General features: G+C 61.8%; 1 protein-coding gene across 6 annotated transcripts in view; it reads left to right on the top strand.

Moving 5' to 3' along the window:
• ZFR2 (zinc finger RNA binding protein 2) overlaps positions 1-18,317 on the top strand; it is a 38,180-nt gene that overhangs the window by 13,751 nt on the left and 6,112 nt on the right. For 4 of the 6 annotated variants that reach the window (XM_070622581.1, XM_070622580.1, XM_070622579.1 and 1 more), the window contains exons 3-13: positions 652-766; positions 1,452-1,750; positions 3,940-4,122; positions 6,773-7,001; positions 8,221-8,381; positions 9,297-9,416; positions 10,386-10,525; positions 11,289-11,418; positions 11,978-12,168; positions 15,293-15,464; positions 18,149-18,287. In XM_070622581.1, coding sequence (XP_070478682.1) covers positions 652-766; positions 1,452-1,750; positions 3,940-4,122; positions 6,773-7,001; positions 8,221-8,381; positions 9,297-9,416; positions 10,386-10,525; positions 11,289-11,418; positions 11,978-12,168; positions 15,293-15,464; positions 18,149-18,287 — 1,879 coding nt within the window. Of the gene's footprint in view, positions 1-651; positions 767-1,451; positions 1,751-3,939; positions 4,123-6,772; positions 7,002-8,220; positions 8,382-9,296; positions 9,417-10,385; positions 10,526-11,288; positions 11,419-11,947; positions 12,169-15,292; positions 15,465-18,148; positions 18,288-18,317 lie in introns of all 6 variants that reach the window. The other 2 variants (XM_070622577.1, XM_070622576.1) reach the window with 1 other exon arrangement.

The raw sequence follows: 18,317 nt of genomic DNA, 5'->3' as shown, positions 1-18,317 counted from the left end.
CAGTAAATGGCACCCCCGGCCACCAGTTAGCTGAGCTCGCACTGTCTCGCTGCCCCTTGCTCCCTCAGGCCTTTGCTTCCCTAAGTCTTGGGGCTCCCCTCCAGCGCACCCTCCCCGCACTCCTGCCCCGCTCCAGGGCTCCTCCCAGCTTCCCTGCTTTCATCCTCACCTCCAGGTGGTCCCCAACCCCGCCAACAGCCCGCATCCCCCTATGAACCAAACCAGCCGTGTTCCCCGCTCCCTTGGCATGGAACCCAGACCCTCCCTGAGCCCCTGGCCCGCCCACCCGGCCCCCTGTGCTGGCAGCGCCTCTGAGCTCTGAGTCCTCTGCTCTTACCACTTGCCAGGGCTCCCGCAGGCCCACCAGCTGACCCTGCCAGGAACCCTGTCCCTTGGTCTTTGCATGCTTGCCTCCTTGTCGCTCCTCCTGGAAGCCTCTCCCCAGCCGCCCTTGGCCTGCTGGACGGTCCTCGGAGCGCTTGCTCTCAGACGTTAATGTTGGCTCCATGGGAGCAGGCTGCATCCATCTCCCAGGTCACTGCATCCCCAGCTCCGGGAATGGGGCCTGGCGCAGGGCAGGGGCTCAGGCACCGTGCACACGGGGTCACCTTACCCTTCCTCCCACTCTGAATCTCCCGTGTCCTCTCACAGCACAGCTGCGGCCAAGGACCATTGGCAGCCGCCAGAAGCTACGAGAATGAGCAGTGTCTCCCGCCGGCCGCCGGCCAGCCCCAGCTCCCTGCCTCAGCCCCGCTCTGCCAGCCAGGTGGGTCTCTGTGAGGTCCGTGCCGGAGCGAGGGGACGCTCGCCTTAAAGTCACATTGAACATCCCAGATTCACAGGCGGTGCAGAGTAATGGGCGCAGCAGGGCACCCTGAGGTCTCCAGTGGGCGGTGGGCCTGTCAATGAGGGTCGGGGGAGGCAAGGATGGGGACAGAGAGCTGGAAGCTTCTGTCCAGGGAAGTCTTCTCGGCTGGGCAGGAGTTGAGTTCCACCGAGGACTTGGACTTGAGGATGGAAGAGCCGGGCCGGCCCCAGCACAGCTTAGATGTCCAGGGGGTCCGGGGCCAGCTGCACCGGGGCCGTGTTGGCTCCAGCAGCTGGGAGGCCGGTTGTGGGGTCACTAGGAGCATAACTCTTGCTCTCTGGGACTGTGGTGAAGAGGTGGCTTGCTCTCCAGGGACCCAAGGAATTTACGGTCGGCCCAGTGGTGGGACAGCCAAACGCAGCCCCCACCACAGGCACCCACCTGTCCAGCGGGGCTTCCGGCCAGCGCCCTGGCCTCCAGCCCCCCCAGCTCTCAGCCCGCGGCCTCCGTGTCCCCCTGCCCTCCCCGAGCACGGCCTCCGCCCTGTGCTCACTCAAACATGCGTGCTGTTAGTGTACCCGCAGCCCAAATAATCATCCTCGAAACCCACCCGTCCCCTCTCTCTCTTCTCTCTGCTTCCTAGGGCCAAGCTACCTGGGCTATGACGCGGCAGCCTACTCAGGAGCTGGTCCTCAGTATCCTCCACCGCTACCCCCACAGATGCAGCACCCCCCACCGCCGCCCCAGCAGCCGCCCCCACTCCCAAAGCCCGTGGACTCGTGCCCGTGGGGTGGCTCAGGAAGCGGGCCGGGTGCCAGTCCTGGCAGCAGCTTTGCCAGGAAGCTACTGGCTCCCACCAAGCAGCTGACTCCCAAGGGTGGACCCCGGCAGCCCCCACTTCACTACTGTGACGTCTGCAGGATCAGCTGTGCTGGCCCCCAGGTCAGCGCCCCCACTGCGCGGAGAGCACGCCCTGGCCCCTGTGGCTGACCAGAGGTCAGATACCGGTCAGGGGCCCTGCCTGTCCCAAAGAGGCCTGTTAGCAAACCCGCAATGTTGAGTGTGTGGCAGAATTGCCAAAAATTGCTCTGCTGGCATTCGGGGGCAGAAAGAGAGCAGCGCAGCGCTGGCTGCGGGCCGCAGAAGGGGGCCTCGTGCCTGAGCCCAGGGGCTTCTCCATCTGGGCTTGGGGACGCAGGCATTGCCGCCTCCTCAGCACAGCGAGGGGCCGGGCGGATGCGGCTCCGAGGGGCGGCTCTCTGTGGCGCCCTGGTCACCAGGCTGTTCAAGCAGGGCCACGGGTGGAATCGGTGTGTGTGCCTGTGTGCATCTTGTCTACAGACGAGCCAGCCGTGCCCTGGAAGGATGAGCAGGCGCTGGCGCTCCGTGCTCACGCAGCACGCCTGCTCGTTCTGTCTTGTGTTTCCTGCTCTGAAGGCAAGCCAGAGCCCAGGAGGCCACCCGGGCTGTAGAGACACGAGGAGCCCCGAACGGCTCTGCCAGCCCCCACCCACCCGGCCGAGGAGGGGCTGGGGCCATGCTTGGGGCCGTGTCCAGTGCCAGCCTACCCCCGTCGCCTCCCCAGGCCAGGCGCCGCCCGTCTCCTGGCCGTCGTCAGGTTCTCTGACAAGCTCCGAGCGTTCCTTCTTTTGCTCTAACACACGCTCCTTAGCGGAGGCCCGTTGTCCTTCTTCCGTCTTTGTTTGTCTGCGGGATTTTTATTTCGCATTGTGGGGCTTCTTGCTTCCTCTCATGGTTCAAACACGAGTCTGCTCGTGATTCTAGACTTCACAGCATCGCACTGTGTGAGCGCGTGGTCCTCCCCATGGGGCAGGCGGGCCTCCGTATCGCATGTGGGGCGGACGCAGCGTGGGCTCTGGAGCCGGCGCCCTGGGCTCGCAGCCCAGCCCCACACCTATCATCACCCCGAGCAGGCATCACAGCCTCTCTGAGCCTCAGTCTCCCCGTGGGGCAGGTACAGCGACAGGCATAGCCTCTGGCACTCTGGCACGTACGCCTTGTGCCGCAGAAATGCCAGCTCCTGTCCCTCCCAGCTTTGTGCTAATGTTAATAGCGGTTTTTCGTTGGAGTTTTTACTGAGATGGTTGTAGGCCCACACGCGGTTGTAAGAGGCGATGCGGACAGGTCCCAGACACCTTCACCCGCTTCCCCCACGCTGACGTTTTGCCCAACGATAGTCCATTTCACGACCAGGATGCTGACATCAGAGCCACCCTCTTGTCCAGACGTCCTGCTTTTACACGGACTCGTACATGCATGTGCCTGTGTGTGTGTTTTGTTCCATGAGAGCCTGTCACCTGGGCAGCCTCATGTGTCTGCCACCACCGCCAAGAGCCTGAGCATGTGTGTGTGTGTGTGTGTGTGTGTGTGTGTGTGTGTTGCGTCGGAATAACAAGATTCCTGCCTTCCAGGGAGGGCCCCTCCGGCTCCCGCCCCCGCCCCTGCCTCCTCGTCGCCCCAGACCCCGCAATGGTGCCAGCTTCTCGTGTCTTTCCGTCCATGGGGCGTTGATTCTTGGCCTGGTTCGAGTGCATCCGTGGCCCGCTTTACGTGTGTTCACTTCAGCTTACGTTGTCCGTCTTGAGGGTTCCGGGGCTGAGTCCGGGTGCCCCGTCAGAGCGTGGTCATCTGCCAGACGCAGCCAGATGCCCTGGCACAGTGGCACAGGCCACGTCGTCTGCCTCACTAGCCGCTCCCGTGTGGAGCCCCCAGTTCATTAGCAGGGTTCCCCCGAAGAAGGGGGCCCCCGTTGTGCCATGGCTGCATCCTTGCTCGGGTTCTGAGGTCAGATTCTGAACAGCTGGCATCTTCTTTCAAGCAGCCCTGGAAACTACATGTGTGACCCTTGGAGGACGCTTGCTTGAGAAGCTCATTGAGTTTCAGGAAAAAAAAAAGAAAAAGAAACCTTTTATCTTTCAGCCTGAGCTTCTGAGTCTGTCGACTGGGTTTCATTAATAAAGTGGCACCTGAGCCTCTGGAGGCCAGTGAGTGGAGGCGGGGACATCAGGCCGGTGTGTCCCCTCAGGTCCACGCGCCACCAGTGACCTGGGGGGACGGTGCCATGCCCGGTGGGCACAACCCCGCTCAGGCCCCTCTTGCTCTGCCGGCAGACCTACCGCGAGCACCTGGAGGGGCAGAAGCACAGGAAGAAGGAGGCGGCTCAGAAGCTGGGCGTCCAGCCCGGCGGCAGCCCGTGCGCGGTGCAGGCCCAGCTGCACTGCCACCTGTGTGCCGTGTCCTGCACCGGGCCCGAGGCCTACGCCGCCCACATCCGGGGCGCCAGGCACCAGAAGGTAGGAGCCCTGCCAGGCCCACGCGCGCCCTTCAGCCCTCGGGACCCAGAGGGGCATCTGGTGACATCAGAGGGCAGCCGCCCACAAGAGGGGGCTTCCCCTGCAGGGCCCACGTGTCCTCCTTGCTCGGGAGCCACACGCCTTCTCCCAGTTATAGAAGCCACCACCTGCCAGCTGGGCAGAAGCGTAGAGCCACGCAGGGGCCTCGTACCCAGACCCCGGGGGAAACTGCCACGGGCCCTCGGGTACGTCTGTGTGTTTGCATGAACGAGAGTGTGAACAGCGATGAGAGCAAACGCATATTCCATTTGGGCGCCTGCTTTTTCAGAATAAATAAATCAAGCTAAAGAAGTGAAATTAAAATAGTAAGTTTTAATGTTTTAATATCAATGTCTCAATTGATATTAAATTAGTCCACATCAGTGATTTTAATATCTATTACTATTTTAATATCAGCGTTTGCCTGTGGCTTTAAAAATGCCTGCATTGTGTCACCTCATGGGGACAATGAATGGGCCCCCTGCTGCGAGAAGGTGGGGAGACCCCGCCTCTCCCAGGCCTGCTCCCTCTCGGGTCCACGGGGTAACTGTGGGAAGCAGCGCCCTGCCCTGAATGGCAAATGGCATTGCTCCCCTGCGAGGCCATGCCCACCTTAGAGGGAGGCGCTGGTCGAGGCGGGGGGTCCCCGAGTTGCCTGGAGCAATTGGAACAGGGGGGCTGGGAAGGCCCTGTGCCGGGCCCAGCCTCTGCCCACTCCTCACACAGAACCCCTGCAGCTGCCCCCGGGCCTTTGCTCACACCACCCCCTGCTCTAGGCCCGCCCTCCTCCAGCCCCTGCTGCAGGGCTGGGCTCCCCACCTGAGATCACCCCCTGAGGACCCGGCTGCCCCTACTCAGCAAGGCCTCGTTTCCCGGCCCAGCTGGCCCCGGCTCTTGACCGCCTGAGCGAACCCACAAACCCCACAAAGGAAGGAACAGAGAGGCATGGAGGGGGGGACACACTGGCCCAGCAGTTACAGGTGCAGGGGGAGAGTGGGAGCCCCTGTGGGTGGGCTGCAGCTGTCACGGCTCCCAGGCCGCGACGTGTTCTGGGCTCAGGGAGGCCCTGCGGCAGGGGCAGGTCTGAGCTGTGAGTGTCAGAGACTTGAGCCCGGAAACGGGTCTGAGATGGTGACACTGCGGATGCAGGGGGCGCAGCAGGCCTTTCCAGGGGCACGTGTGCAGTAAGTGCCTTTACCCTGGGGAGGATGGGTGCCACCGAATCCTAAGCAGACCTGTGTCCATGGGCATTTATGTGTCTTCCTACAGAATGTGGACATGTATACACATATGTACAGAGTGTGGACACCTGTCCGTGGGTGTGTGCCTGTGTATGTACAGCATGTGCACGTGTCCATGGATGTGCACACACACATGTACAGAATGTAGGTGTGTGCCTGTGGACATGTACACACATCTGTACAGAGTGTGGATGCCTGTCCGTGGGTGTGCACATGTGTATGTACAGAATGTGCATGTGTCCATGGATATGTACACACGTATGCACAGAATGTGGTTGTGTGTCCGTGGACGTGTACACACGCATGTACAGAATGTGGACTGTGTCCCTGGATGTGTACACACATATGTACAAAATGTGGACACATGTCCATGGGTGTTGACGTGTGTTATGTACAGAATATGGACATGTGTCTGTGGACGTGTACATGTGTATGTATAGAATTTGGATGTATGTCCCTGGACACATACACACGTATGTACAGAATGCAGACGTGTGTCTGTGGATGTGTACACGCATATGTACAGAATGTGGGCACTTGTCTATGGATGTGTGCACGCGTATGTGCAGAACATGTCCATGGAAGTGCACAAACGTATGCATGGAACATGGACGTGTGTCGGTGGATGCACACACATGTATGTGTGGAACGTGGGCACATGTCCATGGAAGTACACAAACGTATGTGCAGAATGTGGGTATATGTCCGTGGATGTGTACACATGTATGCACAGAGTGTGGACGTGTGTCCGTGTATACACATATGCATAGAATGTGGAAGCATTTCCGTGGCCATGTACACACGTGTACAGAATGTGGACACATGTCCGTGGACGCAAACACACGTATGTACAGAATGTGGACACATGTCCGTGGACATGTATACACACATGTAGAGAATGTGGACGCGTGTCTGTGGACATGCACATGCACCCATCAGCAGATGTGCGCTACCCACGTGTCCATCCACCACGCTGTGTCCCCGTAGGGGGGCCCTGGGCTGGTTAATGCTTGGGGTGCAGACAACAGCGCTGCCTTTCACCCGGGCAGTAAGTTGAAGGAAGGAGTAGCCATCAGCTGGCACAGGGTGTTGAGGGGTTACAGGTCCCACGTATGCACGACTCATGGGGGCAGAGAAGCAGGGGATGGTCGGCTCAGGAAGGACCTTCCCGAGGGGGTGATGCTCCAGAGAGCCGGCGGCATTTACCCGGGAGCTGCAGAAGGGCTGGGCCCTCGGGGACTGGGACGGGTCCACCGCCGGCACTTCCCCGGATTGCCAGCCCCCCACCCCCTCGAGGGACGCCTCCTGTCTCCTGAGGAAGGTGGGTGAGGCCTGAAGGTGGCCCTGATGGGGGCCTGCGTCTGTTCCAGGTCTTCAAGCTGCACACCAAACTGGGGAAGCCCATCCCCACCATAGAACCGGTGCCAGGGAACTCCAGCTCGGCCCCCGCCACCCGCACCAGCGAGCCGGCCCCCGTCACCACAGAGAGCCCCCCTGCGGCCCCGGCCAAGCCTGCGGCCCCCGCTGGCCCCAGCGTGCGCGCCCCAAGCAGGCCAGAGCTGGCCAAGAGACCGGGGGCCTCCAGGGCCACCCGAGTGGGTACGTGTTGCCGCTTCCTGCCCTGGCTCAGCAAGCTCAGGATTCAGGCAGTGACAGTCCCGTTGCCTCGTGTGCACGTGCAGCCATCACACCTCCTGGGAGGGACTCAGCGTGGAGGGGTGGAGGGCAGGGATGGCGAGGGGAGCTCTCTTCCTACTCCACATCCCTGCCTGGCGGGCGGGACGTGCTGGCCTGTGGGACACACTCTCCTGGACCTTTGATACGAGGCTGTTCCTGGGAAGCGACAGCCGAAGTGACAGCTGGCGGCATCCTTTCTTCCCCTGGAACTTGGGCCAGCTCGGCTGCTGGCGGGTCTCCAGAAGCCCCGCCCCAGGCCTGGAACATTCCCTGGGCTTCCATGAGCTGGGGAACACCCCTTCACACCCCGGTGCTGACAGCGAACACACTGGGCCCTGACAAGGTCTGTGGGTCCCGGGAAATCAAGGCAGTCCCTTGCAGCGCCCCATCCATCCTGGCCTCCCTTGGGTGTGGGACGCCACCATTGGGAGCTGAGGAAGCGGTGGCTGAGCAGCCTGTGCCGAGGGTTGTGTGCCAGGCTCTCACTCCGAGACCACCTCACAGGCGTTGTCTGGTCCCCCTCTGTGCCACTCTAAAGCAGATTTTGTCCTTCGTCCCAATTTGTGATGGAAAAACCAAGGCGAGGCACAGTCAAGTACCGGCTGGGCCCCGCTAAGCAGGGCGGTGGGATTCGAACCCGGGTCCATCCGCCGGTCTGCTCCTCGCCTGCCGGCTGTGCGCCGGAGGGTGGACGGGGCTCAAGCATCTTCAGCCGCAGCAGCGCTGGCTTTTGACTAATCACGTGATAGTGAAGATGAAAGCATAAAGCAGTTTTGAGAACAGTGTCTCCCTCCCGTGGCTCAGTGAAGTTGCCCGATGGGGCTCCCTTGTCCACCTGCTGCCTCGGCCCCAATTAACCAAGGGCGGCGGTGTTGTGTGGTTGGGGGTCCCTCACCAAGGGGCCTAGAGCAGGGCAGTCTGAGCGCTGTTCACACTGTGTGGGCCTCGATCTCTCAGATGTGGCCAAGCTGGCATGCAAGGGGCCCCGAGGACAGTGGGTCCCACCAACAGACGTCACAAGGGGTGAAGGGGCAGCGGGAGACCCGGCTTTGCGTCGCTCTCTGCCCTTCACACTGGGGCCTAGAAGCTGCTGTGGTTTCTGGCTGGTGCTGGTCATGAGTAACGCACTTCTTCCTTCCAGGGCCTCCCAAGCCCCAGGCAGCAGGCAGCAGACCCCCCGACGGGAAACCAACACACCCCAAATCAGAGAGGGCCAGAGAGCCGCCCACCTCAGGAGGCTCCGCGGATGCTTCTGGAAGCTCCTGCGATGGGCAGCCAGTGGGCCCAGGCTACGTGGAAGAGGTAACCCAGCCAGGGGACCAGCGTGCCCCCGGCCATTGGTGTGTGCCCCGCTCCACCTCTGGCCTCTGCTGGAGGAGGGCCTTGTGGGGTCTGGCATCAAGACCGCCCCTGAGCCCGGGTTCTCCATCTGTCATTTACACAGCAGTCCCCTGCAGGCCTCAGGGAGCCAAACATCGTGCACTACCCACTGGAAGGTCCAGCCGCTGGGTTTCAGATCTTAGAAGGCAGGCAGAGGCTTTCCCACGGGAGGGAAGATGGGAGGAGCAGTCTGTGCCCTAGGAAGCTGGGCGACCACTCGCCCCACAGGCCCGTGATGCTCAGGCACGAGGAGCCAGTGCGCCCCAAGCGGCCGCCGCCCAGACGCCCCGAGCCCAGGGGGGCCCCGCAGGGCTTGTCCTAGCCAGCCTTCCAGAGCGCGCTTCTGAGGCCGCCTCTGGCCGCGTCTGTGGTCCCAGCCTCCTCGAGTCTTCCAGAGACGTGTGTGTGGCTAAAAGGAAGTTCGGGCCTTTGCCTTCCTTCTGTTTTCATCCTCGAGCTTTTTGGGCAACGATGCAGCATCTTCTGTCTTGTCCCGTGCGAGATAACCACAGCCGATAGGGCTCCTGCTGCTGGAGGCCCATCATGTGCTGGTTCAGGGGAGAAGCAGAAAGGCCAGGAGACAGACGGGCGCACAAGGGGCAGACGGCACGGCGGGGGCATCAGCTGCGGGGGCTGCACTGGGGAACGGGGCAGGGGGCTACATGGTGGCAGAGGGGAGCCGGGCGTGGGCGGCGTGTTGGGCCCTGTGAATAAAAGCACTCAGCAGATGGGAGCCAGCACGGCCGGGCGGCTCCGCTGTCGCTGCTCCGGGCGGCCCTGAGGCTCGTGGCCTCAGAGGGCCAGGGCCGCCGTGATCAGCTGAGCTCCGTGTCACAGGTGTGTGACGACGAGGGCAAGGTGACCTGCTTCCGCTGCCGGCTGTGCGAGTGCAGCTTCAACGACGCCAACGCCAGGGACCTGCACCTGCGGGGACGGCGGCACCGGCTGCAGTACAAGGTGGCTCGGGGTCGCCCAGGGCGGGCTGAACCGCCATGCTTTCTGGGTCTCAGCCGAGTCTGAGAACGCATCTTTGCCTTGTGGGTCTGAGCCCCGACGGCAGCCCAGGCCCGGTGGGCCTCAGGCGACATCCAGCCCCACGTCCCGCTGCCTGGAGAGCAGAGGAGGAGCAGGAGTGGGACCGGCTTCTCGCGCGTCCTCTCTGGCTGGTGAATGTGGAGTTTAGAGCTCTGTGTCCATGTGCCGCTGGCGGGAGCGCTCCAGCGCGCGGTCAAAGCACTGATGCGCCCACAAAACAGGACTCAGTGTGGCCTCGTTTTCCCAGACGCTCGGCGTCGGGTCTTTCATGTCTGACACAAGTCGTTGTTTCTTCCTTTGGCCTCTGCCAGGCGCCAAGCTAGCGGCTCGCTGAGATGGGAGCTCTGGTGCGAGGGCTCCAGCGGGCCTGGGAGCTGGGCTCCGTTTCCCCCGGGGGCGCCTTCCTGTGGCCTAGGGGCTCCCTTGGGCCCTCCTGCCCCTAGGCTCCACCAGAGGGGCTGTCAGCGCCTTCATGAGGCCCCCCTCACACGGGTGTGCCCGGCTTCACACTCATGGTGTTCCTCAGAATTACTCTGATGGGGAACGAGTGTTTTTCGTGGATTTTCGGTGAATATTCCACGGTCACCTGTGGTTACTCGCCAGTGGTGTCACATCACCTTCCTCCTTCGGTCCTTCATCGCACAGAGACGGGGGCTCGGCTTCCGCGCTGGCAGACGTCTGTTAACTCTGTGTGTCACTGTAGTTTCGTTCCCTTTCCTGCCTTTTCTTGGGGACCAGGAGTGTTAAGACATTGGGGGCTTGAAAGCCGACTGCTGTCTAAATCCAGCGGGAGGATGGCCTTCGGGGGCTCTCCCGGGTCCCCGAGACACCCCCGTGGCATTCTCCTCTTGATGGGGGGCTCCCGTCTTACAGCCCTTTCCTGTCTTCCAGAAAAAAGTGAACCCCGATCTTCCGCTCGCGCTTGAGCCCAGCAGCAGAGTACGGAGGCTGCTGGAGGAGCGGGCGAGGAGGCGGAAGCAGCTGACCCGGAGGCGGCTGGAGGGGCTGCGGCGCTGGCACGCGGAGATGAGGTGCACGCGGGTCCCGGCCCGCTCGGGGGCCGCCCCCCTGCCGCCCTTCCCAAAGCTTCTGTCCCTGGGGGCTCAAGGACCAAATGGCTGCCCTGCGCTCTGTCTGGGGGACATGTGCTGTCACCTTTAGGCCTGAGGACCGGACGCTCCTGACCTGCCAGTTGGGCAGGGACACCGCCCTTTGAGGAGACTCGAAGGGTCTTAGAGCCAGCGGCCCGCGCAGGGCAGGCAGAGTTAGCACGCAGCACTGATGAGTGCAGGATGCTGCGGCCACGGTGCCTTTGGGCCCGATTCACAGGGACACCCTGGGTCCCCGCGTCCCCCGACCCCCGTGATCTCTGCCCACTGTGTCCCCTGACCGCCTGCGCATTTGTCACCCTCTAGAGCAATGCCAAAGCATTTTCTGACACAGTATCTGATTCACGGAAAACTGTGGTGGCATCTGAGCCAAGGAACGAGGCCCAGGAGAGACCTGGGGCCACAGCTGCTCGGGCCTGTGTTCCCCCAGCCCCAAAGCCTGTCTCCCAGGCACACTGCGGGCGTTCATGCAGGACCCTCATGTGGGCTCTCATGGGGCCCGCCAGCTGCTGCGCTCCTCGTTCGTCCTCACCCAGCCTTGCTCAGCCCGAGGAGGGGGCGGGAGGAGCCCTGCGTCCGGAGCTTCCCCACCTCGCTGGCGGCAGGAGGCCTGTGCAACTCTGACTTGCGGATCCCAGGGTCCTGTGGCTACATGCAGCTCCTTGTCCCTCTCCGTCCCCCACAGGCGTCAGGAGCTGTGCAGGAGGCGGCTGGAGGAGGAGCCGCAGGCCCAGGACGAGCACCCGGGACCCTCGCCGCCCGAGCAGCACCCTCCCTTCAGGAGCAGGCCAGGGGCACCCCCCGACACGCCTCTGGTGGGTGGTGGTCTGGCCTCAAGCCGAAATGCCCCTGTGGCGGAGCCCAGCGGGTGGGTGACGTCCTCACACCCTCAGTGGGAGGACCTGAATTTTCCAGGGATGAGGAGCAGGACTTTGAACCAGGACCCCAAGGGGCACTCGGAGCCGGAGCTGGAGGGGCCTGGGGTCCCCCTCCCCGGCTGCTCGCTGCAGCTTCCTGGGAGCCTGAGGCGGCTCCGTCTGCACAGGCCGGGCCGGGCGTGCCGGGCCCCTCGGATCACATCTTCAGGGAGGAGGCCACGGGGCTGGCTGAAAAGCCTCTGGCTCAGAAACTAAGACTCTTGCCAAAGGAGCCACGGGCCCCGACTCAGCTCAGGGGAGGCCCCGGGGTCCCCGGCATTCTTTGGCCTGGCTCTCTGGCCACTGCCTGCCTGTCACCCCCAAAGCCAGCCTGGCTTGGGGCCCTGTGTCCTCCTGCTGCGGGTACCTCACCTCTGCAAGGCTGACGCTTGTCTTGTGCCCGCCCACCGGGTCCCCGTCCTCTCAGCTCCCCGGTGACGCACGCACCTCCCTGCAGCCCGCGCAACGGTGGGAGTCCAGCGACGACCGGCACGTCCTGTGCAAGCACGCTGCCATCTACCCCACGGAGGAGGAGCTCCTGGCTGTCCAGAAGGCCATCTCCCACTCGGAGCGCGCCCTCAAGCTGGTGTCCGACACGCTGGCCGAGAAGAGTTCTGGAAGCCCAGAGCAAGAGGGCAGTGGGCACAGGTAGTGGAGCTCCCCTCCATTCCCAAGGCCGGGGTGACTTGGAGGGGCTGAGGGGCCGGGCTCTGGGCGATAAGTGGCTGCCAGGGGCACAGCTCTGCAGCCTCTGCAGTCGCCGGGGCTTTCCAGCCTGCGGGCAGAAAGTTCCCGGGTCTCCGAGCCGCAGCCCAGGGCTCAAAGGGAGCATCAGTCCCAGCTGGGGAGAGCTGTGTTCCAACCCCAGGGTTTACTTTTCCTCCCGAAGGCGCATCTAGAAATCTAGTTCACAAAAGCTTAACCCCGTCTCCCCATCCGACTCATGACTCGTCCTTCCAGGAGCCGCGATCCCTGGGAGGCGGGAAGGTCCCCACACCTTGTTGTGAAGCCTCGCACGGCTTAAATGACCCTGGAGGCATGTCGCCTTGCCAGGCCCTTTCTCCCCGGTGGCTGCTGTTTCATTTCCCTTTTTGTTTTTTTCCACTGTGGTAACATCCTCAGAGCCCTCTGGACCATTTTTCTGCACGATACAGTGGCACTCGCACATCCACGAGATTGTGCAACCGTCACCACTATTTCCAGAGCTGTCTCACCATCGAAACAGAAACCTGTCCCCGTTCAATCCCCGAGCCCGGCCGAGCCCTGGCCCCCGGTCCCGCTCGCCGTCCCTCTGGCTCGGCCTGTTCCGGACGTCTCCTGGAAATGGAGTCACGCCGCAGGGACCTTCCGTGTCTGCCTGGCCCCGCTCTGTGGCTCCCTTTTCCCGTAGCGCTTGCTCGCTGGCGAAGAGCGTGCGAGCTCTGGTGGCCGTGATAAGGTGGACTCGCCTCAGCTCAGACGAGAACCTTCGCCAATGTGAGGGCGAAGGAGCCCTCTTCACCTGCCCGGTAGAGAAAGCCGGGGCACACAGACGTTTCTCTCAGCTGCCCCTGCGCCCGCATGAAGCCAACACACCAGACGGCCAGGTCCCCAGAGGGAGGTCCCAGACGGTGGAGCCGTCCCAGCTCCCAGGGGGGTCGGGTTGCTCCTGCGAAAGGACAAGATGCTCTGGCCTCTGTGCCGGGCCCCTGGGGCCTGACACACTGCAGCCCGCTCCGGGGGCAGGGGGGCCAGTGGGAACAGTGGGAACCGCGCTTTGCAGCTGCCCATGGCCAGCGGCGCACACAGGAGGGTGGCCCATCCTTGAAATCCCCACACAGTGTGGCGGGCCGAAAAGTCACCCCTGGCGTCATGCTTTGCTGTCTCCCCCCAGCATCCTCCCTGCGCACACGTTTTGTTTTTGCTTTGCTTGGTTTTGTCACTTTTTGTTTTGAAATAATTGTGAGCTGTCACAAGAGTAGCAGAGGACCGTGGGCCCTTCCCCCGCTGCCCCAGTGCGGACGCGGAGGCACCCGGAGCTCATGTCAGGAGGAGGACTCCCTCCTCCGGGCCTCCCTCCAGCTCCTGGGGCAGCACGCGCTCTGCGTGTTCCATGCCGGCCGGGGCCGTTCACCGGCATCTCGTCACCTGCGCAGATGCGCAGACCCACCACAGTCAGGACCCAGAACCTTCCGTCAGTACCAAGGAGCAGCCTGCTGCGCCCTCCCCAAACACAGCCCCCACTGCATGCCTTCAAGACAAAAGCCACTTCATTCCTTTTCGGCTTTCACATAACATATCTGTCACATTCCGTGTTATGTCCTTACGTTATTTTTCAAAAACACAGAAACGTGGTTTTTTAATAGGAACATTGTAAACTTTTCTCTGGATGTTCCGTTATCTACTTCACTGTTGCGAAGAGGATGTTAGCACTGGGTGTCCCTGAACTTTTGTGATGGAAATTCTCTAACATAAAAGTTGACGGGACGGTGTAATTATAACGGGCACCATGTGACTGTCCCTAAACCATGATTGTCCTTGATCTCAGGCCCCGCGCCCGCCCCCTCTGGGAGAGGTTAGTGGAAGTCCTGTCAGACCTCACACTGCCCCTTTAGTAAGTGTTTCAACCCGTATCGCTAAACCATAAGTCTCTTTTTTTTTAAACAAAACCACAATGCTATTATCATGCTTTTAAAAATTAACAATAATTCTTTACCGTTGTCAGCTATACAGTCAGTGTTGAAATTTCCAGTTGTCCCACGGATATCGTAATGTGGCTTTTTAGTTTGGGGGGTTTTTCATTTTATAGTTCGTGTGAATTGGGATCCAAATCGATGGACAGGCCTCTGGGTCTCTCCCTGAGGTTCCCCCCACCCCCACCCTCTGCTTTCTCTTCCCTTGCGGGTCTCGGTCACAGAGTCTGGTCCTGGCCCCGGAATCCAGACGTCCCTGGTCTGGATTTTGCTGGCGGCCCCCAGACACAGGTGCCCTGGGGCCACATCAGGCTCCAGCGCTCTGTGGTCCAGAAATGGACAGGAATCCGTAAACGTGTTTAAAAATAAGATTGTCTCCTGCCCGGAGAAGTGTCACAAAGTCAAAGTGCTGATAGAGTGGCAGGAGCAGGTGGCAGCTTCTGGAGCCGAGGAGCGGACGTTTGTGTCGAGATCGGCTACCTGAGGGCCCCCCAGGCAGCGGTCTGGGCCTCGCAGGGCAGGAGCCGAAGGACCGGGAAGGGTGGAAGGAGAGGGCGGTGGCCAGGAGGCAGGGGTCAGGCCGGGGGCTGCGCCCGGGGAAGAAGTGGGTGTCCCCCGTGCAGAGGGCAGCCGAGAGGGTGGAGTCACACTGCAGAGAGCTGGCCCTGGGCTCAGCGGGCACGCACGTGTGAGCAGCCCGCCCTTAGTGAGTGTGCTGTGGCGCTGGAGGGGCAGTAGGGGCCTCGGCTCGACGGGGAGGATGGAGGGGAGGGGAGGGCAGGCTCCTGCTGAGCGACCAGCGCACCTTCTCGCAGAGGGGGGCACAAAGTGACCCCAGAGCCGGCTCAGAAGGAGCGCCAAGCCAAGGGCTGGCAAGGGTGACGTCAGCTGGCTGAGGACCGGGGACCGTGGGGATGGCCGGCAGGGGCCTTTTCCAGAATGCAGCTTGTCAGGAAATAGTCAAGCCACCAGCCTTTGTGATTAGGCACGACTCACAGGGCTGGGTCAAGTGCCATTCCGGGACCCCGGCGGGGTTGCGCTCGCTGTCCCTGACCCCCTTCTTGTGTGCGTGCCACACTCTCTCGGGTTTGTCTTCGCAGTGGCATCGACCCGTCGCCTCGGATCCTGAAAGGCGTGGTGCGGGTCGGCCTCCTGGCCAGCGGCCTCCTGCTTCGGGGAGACAGGCGCGTGCAGCTGGCCCTGCTCTGCTCCCGGAAGCCCACACGCGCCCTGCTGCGGAGGGTCGCGGCACAGCTGCCCCAGCAGCTCTTGGTAAGCTTCGAGGCCGCCTCGTGGGCTCCTGGGCGGCGTGACTGTGTTCCTACAGGACATGAGGGGACAAGAGACAGCCTGTTAGCTACAGCCCGCCTGTCTCAGACAGTCGGAGGGAGACACTAGGAGACAGGTGAGCTCAGGGCCAGACTCAGATGTGGCTCGACGCCCCGCCACTGAGGGCAGTGACGTCTGGTCTGTCCACACGACGTGGCCTTACCCAGCCACTGCAAGGGCAGAGGGTGGCGAAACCTGCACGGAGACCCTTTGTGGGCGTGATGACTGTGAGATGCCCGTGCACAGGCCTGAAAGGCCTTCTGCCCAGGCGGAAACCCACCCTTAGACTGGGGGGTGACTGACCTTCCTCTGGAGCGGTCCCTCTGTCCTCATGGTCCTTTCCTCCCCTGGATTGATGACAGGGGGAGGGGTGAGCTCACGCCTTGATTTAAATCCGTCACCTTCGATGAAAAAAGTCAGTTCCCAGGACCGTCTCTCCCTCCTGACGTGTGGGTTGCTGGACCCGAGGGAACTCAGCATCGCTCCTCCGACTGGCTCAGCGAGCACTGGGGGCTGGCAGACCCAGGCCCACCCCCTGCGCTCCCACTCTGGTCAGGAGACAGAATAGACAGGTAGCAAGCTAACTTCCAGTTTGTCTTCTGTGATGAAATTAAAACGTGATGCCAGGTAGAGAGCACCTGGGGAGAGCAGGGGCCACATCAGGGTGGGGGGGTGTCCTGACAGAGGATGGAGCATGTGAGGGAAGAGCCGAGAGTCAGGAGAAGCCTTGAAAAAAGGGGGCAGTGTTCCACATAGAAGGACCGGCACCTGCTGAGGCCAAGAGGCAGGAGGCCCCAGGAGAGGTGAGCCTGGATCAAGCCAGGCCTGAAGGCCGTGTGAGCAGGACTCTATTCTCAGGGAAGCCTGGAGGGATTTAAACAGGGGAGTGACGTGCTCCAACTTCACTGATCTAATCACTCACTTCCCAAACACACAGCACAGGGCAGTTTTCTGCTACGTACGTAGGGGTGCAAAGATGGCTCAGATGCAGACCTTGGCTTCTGGAATCTCACAGCCCAGTAGCTAAGAGAAGCCCTGAGAAGATGGCTAAGGCTGTGGAGAGCTGGCAGTGGGTCCCACCCAGTAATGTAGACGGGCCCAGGGGCTGCCTCAGCAGGGAGGCCCTGAGAGGGGAGGGGTGGCTGTCGGGAGAAACGGGCATTTCAGGTTCAAGGCCAGCCTCAGGCTGGCGATGATGATGATGACCATGTGGCCCTGGGTGACGCCGGGACAGGAACCCCAAGGGTCCACACAGGAACTCTGAGGTGGGCCGTGGGCTCCGTGTGCCCCACCCAAAGACCCAAAGCACATCCACGTCCAGTGAGGCCCCCCCGGGGGAAGCCTCTGACCCTGCCATCTGACTCCAGAGTCCCCATGCAGCCTGGCAGACAGCTTCGCCAGGCCACGGGGCAGCCGGGCAAGCAGTGACCACTGCGTGAGGCTCCATGCCTGCTCGGGGCATGCTGGCCAGGCATCTCTGGGGCTCCAGAACAAGCCAAGGGACACTGTCTGGCCTCCCTGGGAATCAGGTCCCCACACCAAAGCCCCCTGCATTGTGAAGTCTCCTCCGGAGGCTGGGGACTGGGACGGGCAGTGAGAGTTCTCGTGGCTGCGAGCTCGGGGGTCTCTTCTCCCTGAGACCCCTGGAGCGGGCGGCTGGCAGGAGCAGAGCCTGGGGGGGCCGTCAGTAGGGGGCAGACAGAGGGTACCACTGAGGGTTGACCTGGAGCCTCTGCTGGTAAAGGACCGATCCTCTTGGGGTGTCCCCCAGTGAGGGCGGCAGGCATGGGGTGGGGACCGGAGCCCAGGAGGCTCAGATCCTATCTGAGGCAGCCTCTGTTCAGCCTCCTGGGAAACCTTTCTCCCCTGTGTACCCAGACGGTAGCCTGTGACCAACTAGAGGATCTCGCCTTTTCCCCTCGACGGTGTCTCTCGGCTTGCATTCCACATTCGTGCTGAAGGAGCTTTGTTCCTTTTTTGTGGCCGAGGAATATTTTGTTGCCATTTGTCCATGACCGGCCGAGTCCTCCCGAGTGGTTGGACATCTGGTTGTTTCCAGCGTTGTGTGTTACCAGCAAGGCTGCACAGAATGATAACCTTGTGCACAGGCCGCACGGCTCACGTGGGAGCACATCCCAGGGCAGAGGCATGGGCCAAGGCAGGAGCTGGATGCCTCTGGGGAATGTTGCCAGGTCAGCGTCCACCAAGAGTTTCCAGATGCCAGATCTGCACCCTCCCGGCTGCTCTCAGACTCCTGGAGCTTTGTTCTTCTCACAGGGGAGGTGGCACCTCGATAGCGTTTTAATTTGCGTCTTTCTTACTGTAGGGGTAATCTTGTCATTGTGTGAAAGTGGTCACTTCTGTTTCCTTTTCTGCCAAGTGTCTGCTATGTCACTTTCCAGTTTTCTTATCGGATTGAGGGTCTTGTTCTTATTGAGCTACAGGCATTCTTTACATATGAAGGCACCTGTATGCAGGCTCCACTGCTCAGACGTGTTTCTCTGCGTGTGCTCCTGGAGGGCAGGGCCGCATCTCAGTCCCTTGGAGGTTCCGGACCACCATGTCCTTGTCGTTCACATTGCCTCTCGCCCGGAGTAACGCAGCCTTGTGTTGTGTTTGCACTGTAGATGGTGACGGAGGACAAGTACGAGGTCTCCTCTGACCCTGAAGACAACATTGTCATCTCCTCCTGCGAGGAGCCCAGGGTGCGGGTCACTGTGTCCATCACCTCGCTCCTCATGCGGGAGGACCCCTCCATGGACCAAGGTGCGGCTGGGCCCTTCTGTCTGGCTCCCC

The sequence above is a fragment of the Equus przewalskii genome, chromosome 6, assembly GCF_037783145.1.
Source record: "Equus przewalskii isolate Varuska chromosome 6, EquPr2, whole genome shotgun sequence".
Taxonomy (NCBI): Eukaryota; Metazoa; Chordata; class Mammalia; order Perissodactyla; family Equidae; genus Equus; species Equus przewalskii.
The sequence above is the reverse complement of the archived record's forward strand: the minus strand, read 5'-3'. Positions and strand labels throughout refer to the sequence as shown.